The following is a 12,500-nucleotide window of genomic DNA, read 5'->3' as shown; positions in this document are numbered from 1 at the left end:
ATTAAGAATATGTGCGTGTCCCCGTCGAGTCACGTCGTTATGGCGACCGCACGGGCTGCGCGGGTGCGGGGGGTGTAGCAGAGTCGGGATGGATGTCGTGCTGGGATGCTGCTGCGCCTCAGACATGATGGATGCTGCTCGTTACGCAGCAGACCGGACGCATCCCAACGTTTGACGGTGCTGAAATTAAAACTTCCAAACGCTCTTCTCCAGCTAATATCACGGAATGATGATCTCGGGAACGCGAGTCGATGCGCGAGTCAAAAGGATCAAACTTGATTGAAAAGAACGATGCATGAAACATGAAAACAAGGCCGAAAGCGGTTGATCCAGCGCGGACTCACCAGAGGCTGCATCTCAGCCCGCATCTCCGCCTCCTGCACCGCATTCGGGACTTGAAACCGATCGATCTCTTCCATCATGTTGGAACGAACGCGCTTCCGTTTTCCTTGCGGAGTCTGTCGAGCGCTGCCACGAGATTCGAGTCCGAATCCACCGAGATGGAGCTCAGATTCGAGGAGATCGCAGCGCTTCTCCGATGACGAGCGTCATCCCAGCAGCCCGTGTGTCGGGCGACGGTGGGACCAGTTTGGTGACGGCGGCTCCACCACCCACTTCCGGGTTGGGCTGTCAAACCTGAGGCTCCCGGACCGGGAAGGAAGGAAGGGAGGAAGGAAGGGAGGAAGATGGTCGGTGAAAATAATAAATGAATGAATCAATGAATGAATGAATGAATGAATTCCCATTGAGGGGGATCTTTACCTCCAAGGACCAGCTGTTCCACGTTCCAGGACTTTGACCTCAGATCAGTGGTCAAATCAATGACATCTAATTAACTCAATTACTTTTTTTGACATTATCATTTGAAGTTCTTTTTTTATTTGCAAGACTGGTGAGGCTTTGATGTTTGCCATACAATCAGAAAAAAACAGGCATTTGTCATTAAAAACGCAGCAAATGTCTCAACTTATGAATAAAGTCTTCAGACACGTTGAAGTAATTAATCAAATCAACAAATTGGAAGCAACAGAAGAACAACACATATCAAACGGTGTAATTTTCTTTTAAATTATCTTCTCAGACCAGAGGAACTCTTACTGACTGGTTTAGACCTGTTGGACAGGACTGAGGGACTAACCTGACTAACTAACCTGGAGCAGGACCAGGACCAGGACCAGGACCAGGACCCACCCTAACCCATCACACAAAAACATTAATTACAATGAGCTGAGGGGGTGGGAGGGGTCAGAGGTCGGCGGGTCGCTTGACTTCATTTTAGCCTGCTGAATGTTGCTGAAACAACCTGCACATTTTATACTTAGCTGGAGCTTTAAAATCCATTTAAAGCAACATTATTTTATGAATGAATACATCTTTTGTTGTTCTCCAAATCACACACATCGTTTGCTATAATTTATTTGTTCTGCAGGTCTTGAGAACAAAACGGTGATTTTTTTTTTGGTTGCTGTGGAAAAAATGTCTTTCTTATGACTTTGTATTATTTTGTCATCATTTTGGCATCCTGTCACACTGATTGCCTATAAATGTGTTAATTGATCGTAAATTTATAGTTGTGTGCCAGGAGGGGGCAGCAATGGGATGCTCTGCTGCACGGTAACAGGCGTGTTCACAGCGCGACCACTAGGGGGCGTCCTACTTCCATACAGTCGGGAGGAAGGACGACGTGCACGAGTGTCAAACACGCTTCCATATTTGTTAGATGGCTACGGCTGCATTATAAACACAAGACTATATTTATAAGGTAATTAAATGAAATGAAAGCTAATTTTATTTTGTTTTCCTCACTAGTCCCATCAATATATCTCACAATCTCTATCTATGGGGGGGGGGGGGGGTTCTGGCCCTGACATGCATATCGATACTTTTCCTGTGAGCATCATTATTTCATCTTGTTTCAGGCTGTAATTGGACCTCTGCTGACACAGTACACATTCATATCAAATTAATTATGCAGAATTAGAATGGTTTCAGATATTGAAGACACACTCTTGTCAAAATCGATTTGATGACTGTCTGCCTGTGTGAGTGTAATTCTGATGAGTGTTGAGGGCTCCACGGGGGTCCTGGAATAAAGAGTTGAAGTGTGATTAGAATTTTGGTCATTAATTATTCACACACACACAAAACACTGCAGATATTGGTTTAAAATTGGCTAAAATATGCCCTCACACCGCGGCTAAATGTATAAACTTGGTTAACTTCATGGTTGCTGTTATTGTATTACACACACACACACACACACACGCACACACACACACCATGAGTCAGTCAGGGCTGATGTGGGTTATGCAAGCCCCTCCAGTGTTGCCTCTGGTCCTGCAGATTACCAGCCTCTCCTGTGTTTATTACTAATCTCTGCCTCTGTAATATTTGTTCTGCTCATTACATAATACATCTGTAGCTCGGTGACCAGTCCAGAAAAAAGGCTTCCACCTTCAGCTATACGCTCCCATCAATGGATACGTGGATTTAAAGGGAATTTTAACCAAATTAGCGCCTAGCAACAAACCTTTGTTTAGAGGGGAACACGCACACACACACACACACACACACACAGATTATGAGCAGAACAACTCTCAGAAAATCTGCCTTGCAAACGGGTTCGTTGGTCCAGTCATCCAACACCTGTGCAGGACGGAGCGGCGGGAAACTCAGGTGTGTGCACGTGCTGCTTTGCATGTGGCTGCAGCGCTCGGGTTCACGTGGATGATAGATGAGAAGGAAGGAAGAACGTGGAGGAACACATCCGGGGTTGAGAGTGGGAGAAAAGGGAGGAAGAGAAGTGTGGGCCAGCAGAGCTGAAGGAGCCGTTCCAGTGGCTGAGGCCTCCACAGGAACGTTCTCCAAACCAAAGCAGAGGCAGAGGCAGAGGCAGACTGAGACAGAACTCAGACTGAGACAGAACTCAGACTGAGACAGAACTCAGACTGAGACAGAACTCAGACTGAGACAGAACTCAGACTGAGACAGAACTCAGACTGAACACAGAACTCAGACTGAGACAGAACTCAGACTGAGACAGAACTCAGACTGAGACAGAACTCAGACTGAACACAGAACTCAGACTGAACACAGAACTCTAAACCGCTTCTCTTCATTATTACCTGTGATTTCTGTGCTGCATTCCTCCACCTTTGCTGAGCTTTAGCGCTGCCTGACAGCTGGACCGTAGAACAGAGCAGAGCTCCTGAGCTCCTGCCAGCTGGACCAGGAGGAGAGTGCTGACGTGGACCTGCAGGAGCAGCAGCAGCATCAGCAGCAGCACAGCAGCATCAGCAGCAGCACAGCAGCATCAGCATCAGCACAGCAGCCTCAGCAGCAGCACAGCAGCCTCAGCAGCAGCACAGCAGCCTCAGCAGCAGCACAGCAGCATCAGCAGCATCAGCAGCATCAGCAGCAGCATCAGCAGCAGCACAGCAGCATCAGCAGCATCAGCAGCAGCACAGCAGCATCAGCATCAGCAGCAGCACAGCAGCATCAGCATCAGCACAGCAGCCTCAGCAGCAGCACAGCAGCCTCAGCAGCAGCACAGCAGCATCAGTAGCAGCACAGCAGCATCAGCAGCCTCCCGCTCCGATGCTGCTGCGCGCCACAGCTGCCGGTGACCAGCGCCAGCGCGAGGCCGCGCTTCAGATCAATACTTTCCAAACGGATAAACTGCAGCACAGGAAACTGAAAACGAGCTGCAAATTGAATTCAAGCTCTTATGTTTAAAAGAATTTGCAGCGGTCGTTAAGAGTAACGAGCCCACAACAAGGCTTTTCTTCGTTCAAGTCAAAGAATCGGCGATGGAAGCGTGTTTCAGTGCATTTATCCACATATTATCTGTTATCGACACAGAACAAAGATGGAGGTGGAACAAAAAGATGTCATGAAAACCCAAAAAACGACCCCTGACCTGAGATCAGTTCCTGCACAAACACAAAGTGGATTAAGTTTGATAAAGAGAAGAAGTGATCTTTGGGTGACATCATCGCGCCGGGGTCCACGCCACATGGACGTCACACGCTTCAGTCTTCATCACGTGTTCCAGCAGCAGAAGCAGCGTTTTCCTTCTCGTGCTGACCCCCCCCCCCCCCCACCCCCCCCCCCCCCCCCCCCCACCCCCCCCCCGGAGGAAAGTGTCCAATAAGGAAGCTGCCAAACTGGGCCTGGACTTCTGGATCAGAGGAGAATTCTGCTCCTGCCTTTTCTCATCTTCAGCAAAGATCTGCTCTCCATCTCCACCCGGTCCCACACTCTGGTTATTCTGCACCATCCCATAATAATCCCCAAGCTTCCTGTTTTAATCCATTGTGACGCGGCAGGTTTGTCCCACATGGAGAGATGGCAGAGAACAGAAGTGAGTGGAAGAGGGACGTGTGGGCTGTTGTGGAGCCAAGCAACAAGCAGATGGACGGAGCTGCAGCACATAAGAGGATTGGAGCAGCTTAAGCTGCTCTGGCCCCTGGGCTCAGGTCAGAGGAGCCGCAGCGTTGTAGCGCACCGGGTCCTGGAGAGTCCTGGACCCTGGAGAGTCCTGGGCCCTGGAGAGTCCTGGACCCTGGAGAGTCTTGGATCCTGGAGAGTCTTGGATCCTGGAGAGTCCTGGACCCTGGAGAGTCTTGGATCCTGGAGAGTCTTGGATCCTGGAGAGTCTTGGACCCTGGAGACTCTTGGATCCTGGAGAGTCTTGGACCCTGGAGAGTCTTGGACCCTGGAGACTCTTGGATCCTGGAGAGTCCTGGACCCTGGAGAGTCTTGGATCCTGGAGAGTCTTGGACCCTGGAGACTCTTGGATCCTGGAGAGTCCTGGACCCTGGAGAGTCTTGGATCCTGGAGAGTCTTGGACCCTGGAGACTCTTGGATCCTGGAGAGTCCTGGACCCTGGAGAGTCTTGGATCCTGGAGAGTCTTGGATCCTGGAGACTCTTGGATCCTGGAGAGTCTTGGACCCTGGAGAGTCTTGGACCCTGGAGAGTCTTGACCCTGGAGAGTCTTGGACCCTCAGGCTGCCGTCAGCAGGTACTTCTGCTCAGTCTTCTTCTGCTCCGGCTCTGGAGGAAGCGACACCTTCTCCTGCTGAGAGGGAACCTGGCAGGCCTTGTAGAGGATGCCGAGGAGGATGAGTATAAGAACAGCCACCACGGAGTTACAGACGATGGCCACAACAGACCACAGCGACAGACCCATCAACAGTTCATGCTCCATGGTCTGTGGCAGCCTCAGGCCTCAGGGGGGCTCAGAACCCTGCAGGTGGAGCTCCAGGTCCAGTCCACAGGTCCCTGAGGGAGACAGAGAGCTTTAGTGAGTCTCTGGGCCCTCAGCAGGTTAGCATGGCAGGATGGGGGGGGGCAGGATGGGGGGCGGGATGGGGGGCAGTATCGGGGGCAGGATGGGGGGGTGGGGGGCAGGATGGGGGGGAAGGATGGGGGGGGGGGCAGGATGGGGGGCAGTATGGGGGGCAGGATGGGGGGGGCAGGATGGGGGGGCAGTATGGGGGGGGGCAGGATGGGGGGGCAGCAGTTTATGAGTAGCTGATGATGCAAAAGCCAAAACATCAATGATCATGAGTGACGAGCGAAGGAAAGGAATTAGGAAAGAGAGGAAGGAAGGGAATTAGGAAACAGAGCAAGGAAAGGAATTAGGAAAGAGAGGAAGGAAAGGACTTAGGAAAGAGAGGAAGGAAGGGAATTAGGAAACAGAGCAAGGAAAGGAATTAGGAAACAGAGGAAGGAAAGGACTAAGAAAATATAAGAAGGAAAGGAATTAGGGAAGAGAGGAAGGAAAGGAATTAGGGAAGAGAGGAAGGAAAGGAATTAGGAAACTCATCTAACGCCTCACTGTTACGTAAGGACGCTGATGTCAGCAGGAAGTTGTAGAGTCAAACACTAGAGAGAACCATGAGTCAACGGAAGCTGTATCAAACACACCTGTATCAAACACACCTGCATCAAACACACCTGCATCAAACACACCTGTATCAAACACACCTGTATCAAACACACCTGCATCAAACACACCTGTATCAAACACACCTGCATCAAACACACCTGCATCAAACACACCTGCATCAAACACACCTGCATCAAACACACCTGCATCAAACACACCTGCATCAAACACACCTGCATCAAACACACCAGCATCAAACACACCAGCATCAAACACACCTGTATCAAACACACCAGCATCAAACACACCTGTATCAAACACACCTGCATCAAACACACCTGCATCAAACACACCGATGATATAACTGATGACATTTGATGTTGGAGTTTCTGGGCAACAGGTTGTCACTTGACATAAATCCACCAAATTTTCAGAACTGACTCTGCCCCCCCCCCCCCCCCCCCCCCCCCAAACCCACACACACACTGCCCCCCCCCCCCCCACACACACACACACACACTGCCCCCACCCCCCCCCCCCCCCCCACACACACTCACACACACACTGCCCCCCCACACACACACACTGCCCCCCCACACATGAACTCATTAACTTTCCATTTCCGCTTCTTTCTTCAACACTTGCGTGACGTCATGGTGCTGATTATTACAGCGGCTGATGCATAAAAACACGAACCAAAGGTAGAACAGTAGCATTTTAGCGGCTCCACGTGCAGCCCGGGAACATCTGATTGGGATCAGCCTACCCAGACCTCCGGTGTCCGCATCGGACGCCCGAGACCAGAAGCGTGAAAAGACGTGTCCAAAGTTCCAAAATGTGTTAGAGAAGCGGGAACTTCTTCCCAGAAGTGGGTCATCAAGCCGCCCGGTGACGTGTCGCTACATTAAAATGCGCGCAAGCGCTCGGCGACGGAATGTTGGTGAAATCAAGCTGCGGAGTCGCGGAGGCTTCTCAGAGAAGCTGGCAGGCGTGACGGCCGAGAGGAGATGCTGCTGTCGGTGCGTGATTCTGCGCGTCCCTGCCCCCACCCGCCTCGGCCCCCCCAACCAAGCTATTAATACTAAGACTCGGAGTAGGAACATCCCATCTGGTGTCAGCAGCTCCCAGGCAGTTTGGAGAGTTCACCAGGCCCGTGGGGACGCATTCAGGGACACTTGTGCAAATAGTAGATCGGGAATGAAACGTGTCCATTTATCGCGCCTGTTGCACGAGACCAACGCTGAACGTGACAAACACTTGCCAACCTTCTAATGAATGAATCTGAATAGAATTCTGCAGCTCTTCAGCCATGCTGGCTCCTCTGGTCCTCGTTGGATTTCTGAACAAAAGTGGGGTGCCTGGGGGATGGGGGTGGGGTGCCTGGGGGATGGGGGGGGGGGGGGGGGGGGGGGGGCAGAGACAAAGCATTCTTTTAATGCCCCACATTACCCTCAACGTCGGGACCGGAGAGCAGCAGTTTAATCAAAGTGCTGCTCCAGCAGAGTAACAATAGTCCAGAGTCACACACGCACACACACACGCACACACACACGCACACAAACACGCACACACACGCACACACACACACACACACATTTCCTATCACGGGTCTATGAGGACATCTGCTGGACGCTTGTTGACTTGGCTGCTGCTTTTAAAGACTCATTGAAAACACAAACAGGACAAAAAAGTTTTCTTCGACATTTTTATTGAAACGTTTCCTGGTTTAATTGTTCATCATAACCTAAAACAGAAAGAACATGGTAGCATGTGTAGGTCTCGCACATACTGGTTTATTTTATTTCATGGCTTTCATAAAGTGATTGTCACTAAAGTTAAAGGTTACTTCTCTAATTACAGGGTTATTCATTGTTCTATATGTCGTTCTTATATTGACAAACTAATGACTAAATGTGACCTTTTTGTGCGGGTTTACCTTGTCGATCCACTCGTTGAAAGCAGAGACTCTGGTGAAGACGGTGGGTTTCTTCCTGTAGTTGCAGCCCAGGCCGGAGACAAAGCTGGCGATGCCATGGACCTCCCAGACGCCCTGGGAGTTCTGACAGTTCAACGGGCCACCGGAGTCACCCTGGACACGGAGGGGGGATTACAGTGATCAAATGACTGATCTTAAACTAAACGCACATTAATCTAATCTTCTGATGGAGTAACTGCAATATTGTTGTTAGCACCAAGATAAATTATAACTAAAATTAAAACATACTGATCTTATGAATTTTCTAAACCAGGGGCTCTGAATCCAGTCCTCACGGCTCCTGATCTAGCTGGGATTTACCCTAACCTAACCTAACCTAAACTAACCCTAACCTAAACTATCCCTAACACAAACTAAACTAACCAAACTAACCCTAACCTAAACTAACCCTAACCCAACCCAACTCGAACCTAACTTAAACTAACCCTAACCCAACCCTAACCTAAACTAACCCTAAACTAACCTAAACTAACCCTAACCTAACCCAACCCTAACCTAAACTAACCCTAACCCAACCCAACCCGAACCTAACTTAAACTAACCCTAACCCAACCCTAACCCAACCCTAACCTAACCTAAACTAACCCTAACCTAACCTAACCTAACCCTAACCCTAACCTAAACTAACCCTAACCCTAACCCTAACCCTAACCTAACCTAAACTAACCCTAACCCTAACCCTAACCTAACCTAACCTAACCCTAACCTAAACTAACCCTAACCCTAACCCTAACCCTAAACCCTAACCCTAACCCTAACCCTAACCTAACCTAAACTAACTCTAACCTTGGTAGGACAGACAGCTGCATTCTGGCCTTTCAGGACTGGCTTTTGTCATCCTTGTCTGAATACTCAAACCTAAAACCAATGTTTTCCTTTACAGTAAAACTCCTGTAAGATGATCTTTATGGGTGGTGTCCTCATAATGGCTTGTACCCCCCCCCCCCACACACACACACACACAGCAGGGACTCACATTACACCCAGCAACGATGCCATCTCCACCGGCACACACCATGGTGGTCCTGACAGCGATCCCCCACCAGTCAGGCTGGGAGCAGGTGGCGTGGTCGGCCACTGGCATCAACGCCTGCTGCAGCTTATCAGCAATGGGGCCTCCAGCTGAACAGGCAGGCACACTCTATTAGCATCATCACCACCAGCCGTCTGTCAAACCTGATATCCTCACGCACCACCCATAATTAGCCATTTTAAAGTGAACACCTCAACCTCAAAAAGCCCCCAGAAGTCTACAGATGTGTTTTCTGGTTAAGCTAACAATAAACTGCTTAAAAGCAGTTTGCAAACATGATGAATGGAGCGGTGAACGCCAGGGCCCCGTCGTACACAGGCTGGACTTACTGTAGAGTCTGCCCCACCCAGTGATGTAGCAGGGCTGGAGGTTGGACAGCAGAGTCCCAGCAGCAGGGAGACGTCCCAGCTGGACCTGGTCGCTCAGAGTCACCGGCTCGGACAGCTTGATGAGCGCAATATCATTGCTAACAGATGGGAGGTGGCGGAACCACACGATCCAATTATTCATCCAGAACCAGAGAGGAGGAAAGTGGTCCCCCAATAGATCGACTGGATCCTTAGTTGATGCTCACTCCTTACCCGAAGGCCACGAAGATGGGGTTCCATTTCTCATGCACAACGATCTTCTCAGGCAGGACGGCCTTGGAAGCAGCCTCGTCCTCAACCAGGTTGTGTTTTCCCACAAACACCCTGTAGGAGAACTTGGAGCTGCCGGCAGAACAGACTGTTAAGGCCTGATTTACTGTGCTTAGTTTAACGATTTGATCAGCTCAAATTAATGATTCAATTTGCCACAAGTGGAGGATTTGATCTGGGCAGCGGCCCAGTTGATCTTGAGTCTGCTTTCTTTTTATCTGTGTGACATTTGGCTTGAAACATTTTGGCTTTCTGGCTTCACCGATCCTTATTTCAGTGAGGGTTAAGTCGGGTTAGATTTTGTAATGGCTACGACTTGCTGATGTCTGATTTCTCATTTTCGGGCTGGTGTGTATCTGCCCCTCATACTTGATGCAGTGAGCAGCTGTCATGACCCAGTTGGCAGCGATCAGAGATCCCCCACAAGTGTGCCTCCAGACACCATCCTTTTCATACTGCAGGGAGATCTGGAGACAACAAGGAGGTTGCATGGATCACATGCTCTGCCTATTTAATTCAAAAGGATTTATGTAGGTGTTTGAGCATTAAGTTGCCAGGTGATGGCTGCACTCCCCTAAAAGTACCTGCCAGGGCCAGCTGTGGGGCCTCGCCTCTTCTCCATTGACCACGCGGGATATCAGGGGTTCAATAGGTGGAGAACCGCACCCAAGCGCTGAGGGAAGGGAAATAAAATAGAAAAATGGGTTAAAAACTGCCCAGATGCCTCATTTGATGAAAACAACAGTGTTCTATGGAAATATGCACACAGTTACTCTACTCAGAGTTAGGGAGGCCAGATGTTCTTACCACCAGCGATGAGCACTGAAGCCAACAGTAGAGGGAGCATACTGACGGATGAGGATGGATGCATGGACACGTGCGCGGCTGCCTTTAAACCTTCCAACTCCACAGGCGGCGCCAACTCCAAATGTGGTTAAACACACTCCCATTGGGTCGCCATTGCCTACGCAGATAAATGCAGACCAACGGGGGCCGAGGGTCTCTGCTGTTGGCCGAACCAAGTAACACACAGGTGGCTTTGCTGGAACATTTCTCATGACCTTCACAAAAGCTGCGACATCAGCATTGTCAGGTGTAAGGAGTCACATGGTACACCTGTCCAGCATTTCCACGCGTCTAAGTTCAAGAAACACGTTGGGATAGAAATGCTTTTGGGTTTCTCTACAGTTTTTCCTCTTCCTTTTTCCCTTAATTATTATAAATGCTTGCATAATACTGAGGGAGGCAAACATCTGGATCACAGGTGCCTGCCTCTGGAACAAAGTAATAATTAAACATGGACGCAGCAGTGACCAATAATCAGAAAAATGAGGAATTAATTCCATCACAGCTGCAGGAAACAGCGATGACTTGGAGTAAACATGCACATTTTTACAGCTTCCTTCCATTCTGAGCTCAGTTCTGCAGCGAAGTTCATACGTTTGTGATCATTCTGTAACGTTTTAGTTCCAAAGGTTAAATGTGATCCCGCGGTGATCGAGCAGGACGACTGGCTAAATCAACAGCTTTGGCCTCTTTATCTTCAGCTGTGGTGTGGAGCCGTTTGAACATGGAATCGTTGTTCATTTTCACTGTTATGAGACGAAATGAGCTCAGGCAGAATCAAACCCTCTACTTTTGTCTCTTCCAGATCAACAGCACAGATGTCTGCTCGGATGGTAGGCTGAGCTTCACCACTAGAGGGGACAGTTCACCTGTTCAGCAAGCAGAAACCTTCCATCAGAGACCTGCGGAGTGATCTGATGTCATCAGAGGAAATCAAACCTCTTGTTCAGGGAGCAAGGCAACAGTTTGGTTCAGGAAGTGAAAAATAGTGAGTGAGGGAGCTGCACGGGTGTCACCATCGCCTGTATTCCTGCCTCACCAGTCACAGCAGCCCTCTGATTAGGAATAAATGCCGGTTAATAGTAGACGGATGGATGATGGATGGTTGGAGGTAGGTAGTTGGAGGTCAGACGGCTCCAAGGCGTCATTTTTTTAGATTATCATGAGAAGAAAAGAAACCTGAACCCTCAGATGTGCACCCAGAAATATACCTTCATCTGTGGTTTTTGATTGTTTACATGTGTCCCACTCCATAGATAAGAAAATAGAGTTACACATCATAGACCTGTGAATCATCCTCAACCAGCTCCCAATTTTCAAACTCCATGGACTCTAATGCACCTCATGAAATCACTCATTCAGCCACACGCGACTGACGACTGAGGTGAACAGAGGGAAAAGGAAATTGTCGCACTCATCTTTTTTCCTTGTGTGTTTTGAGCAAAACCATAAACCGATCTGATCTGATCCGATCCGATCCGATCCGTTCTGCTCTGATCTGATCCGATCCGATCCGTTCTGCTCTGATCTGATCCGATCCGATCCGAGCCGTTAGCAGAATGTGCCCCTTGCCTCTCACACGTGCTTATACACCGTCTAATGCCGTCAGTCATGTTTTCCTGATGAGGCTTATTAGCTTTATAGCTGAGAAAAACAGCACAGCTCCTTTGTTGAAACGACCCGAGGGAGCTGGAACTGATGCACTTTAGCCCATTCTTCCTATCAGACTGTGCTTGGACCCTGACTGACACTTATCTGAGCTTTATGGTTGTTGTGTGGCGCGATTGTGGCAGTAAACGCCACACTTGCCATCTCTCATGTGCACAATATTGTTGTGAATCACCGTATGCAACAGTGCAGCCTTAGCTCATTTGGAGCAGCACCATGTTTATTCCAACGACGTTCCTGCTATTAGGCTTTATGTTTTCTAAATATAGTTTGTGCACTTTTAGAAGATCCACAGTCGTGCGTGCAGATGTAAATCCAGAGCATCAGCAGTGAGCTTGTTGCTTTGTTGACAACTGATTCTCACAGACCGTGTTTACCTGAACAGCAGATGTGCATCGATATGAATTCCATTTTCTGTTTTTCCA

The 12,500-nt window shown here is 49.3% G+C and overlaps 2 protein-coding genes across 2 annotated transcripts in view; both read right to left on the bottom strand.

The window, feature by feature from the left end:
* fam219ab (family with sequence similarity 219 member Ab) overlaps nt 1–807 on the bottom strand; it is a 4,191-nt gene extending 3,384 nt beyond the window's left edge. Inside the window, exons 1-2 of the mRNA XM_029830211.1 lie at nt 763–807; nt 345–636 (exon numbers count right to left, since the gene is read on the bottom strand). Of these exons, the coding sequence (XP_029686071.1) occupies nt 345–422 (78 nt within the window). The 5' untranslated portion in view covers nt 423–636; nt 763–807. The remainder of the gene's footprint in view (nt 1–344; nt 637–762) is intronic.
* Nucleotides 808–7,585: 6,778 nt separating this feature from the next.
* On the bottom strand, nt 7,586–10,493 carry ela3l (elastase 3 like). Its single transcript, XM_029830201.1, has 8 exons — nt 10,369–10,493; nt 10,146–10,234; nt 9,931–10,028; nt 9,505–9,633; nt 9,253–9,389; nt 8,867–9,012; nt 7,831–7,983; nt 7,586–7,638 (listed from the first exon to the last, which is right to left on the bottom strand). The coding sequence occupies exons 1-8, from the start codon at nt 10,430–10,432 to the stop codon at nt 7,621–7,623; spliced, it is 834 nt and encodes a 277-aa protein (XP_029686061.1). The 5' UTR covers nt 10,433–10,493; the 3' UTR covers nt 7,586–7,620.
* Between the last annotated feature and the right edge of the window lie 2,007 nt (nt 10,494–12,500).

This window comes from Takifugu rubripes, chromosome 21, assembly GCF_901000725.2.
Source record: "Takifugu rubripes chromosome 21, fTakRub1.2, whole genome shotgun sequence".
NCBI lineage: Eukaryota > Metazoa > Chordata > Actinopteri > Tetraodontiformes > Tetraodontidae > Takifugu > Takifugu rubripes.
Note: the sequence above shows the minus strand (reverse complement) of the source record. Positions and strands in the feature narration are given on the sequence as shown.

What these genes read in the sequence shown, in the direction of transcription:
- ela3l (XM_029830201.1), bottom strand. Translation starts at nt 10,432, where the DNA reads ATGCATCCATCCTCATCCGTCAGTATGCTCCCTCTACTGTTGGCTTCA. An exon ending in CCCACAGCTGGCCCTGGCAG is followed by an intron (nt 10,029 to 10,145) that starts GTACTTTTAGGG and finishes TGTTGTCTCCAG; the next exon opens with ATCTCCCTGCAGTATGAAAA. An exon ending in TGGGTGGGGCAGACTCTACA is followed by an intron (nt 9,013 to 9,252) that starts GTAAGTCCAGCC and finishes CTGCCTGTTCAG; the next exon opens with CTGGAGGCCCCATTGCTGAT.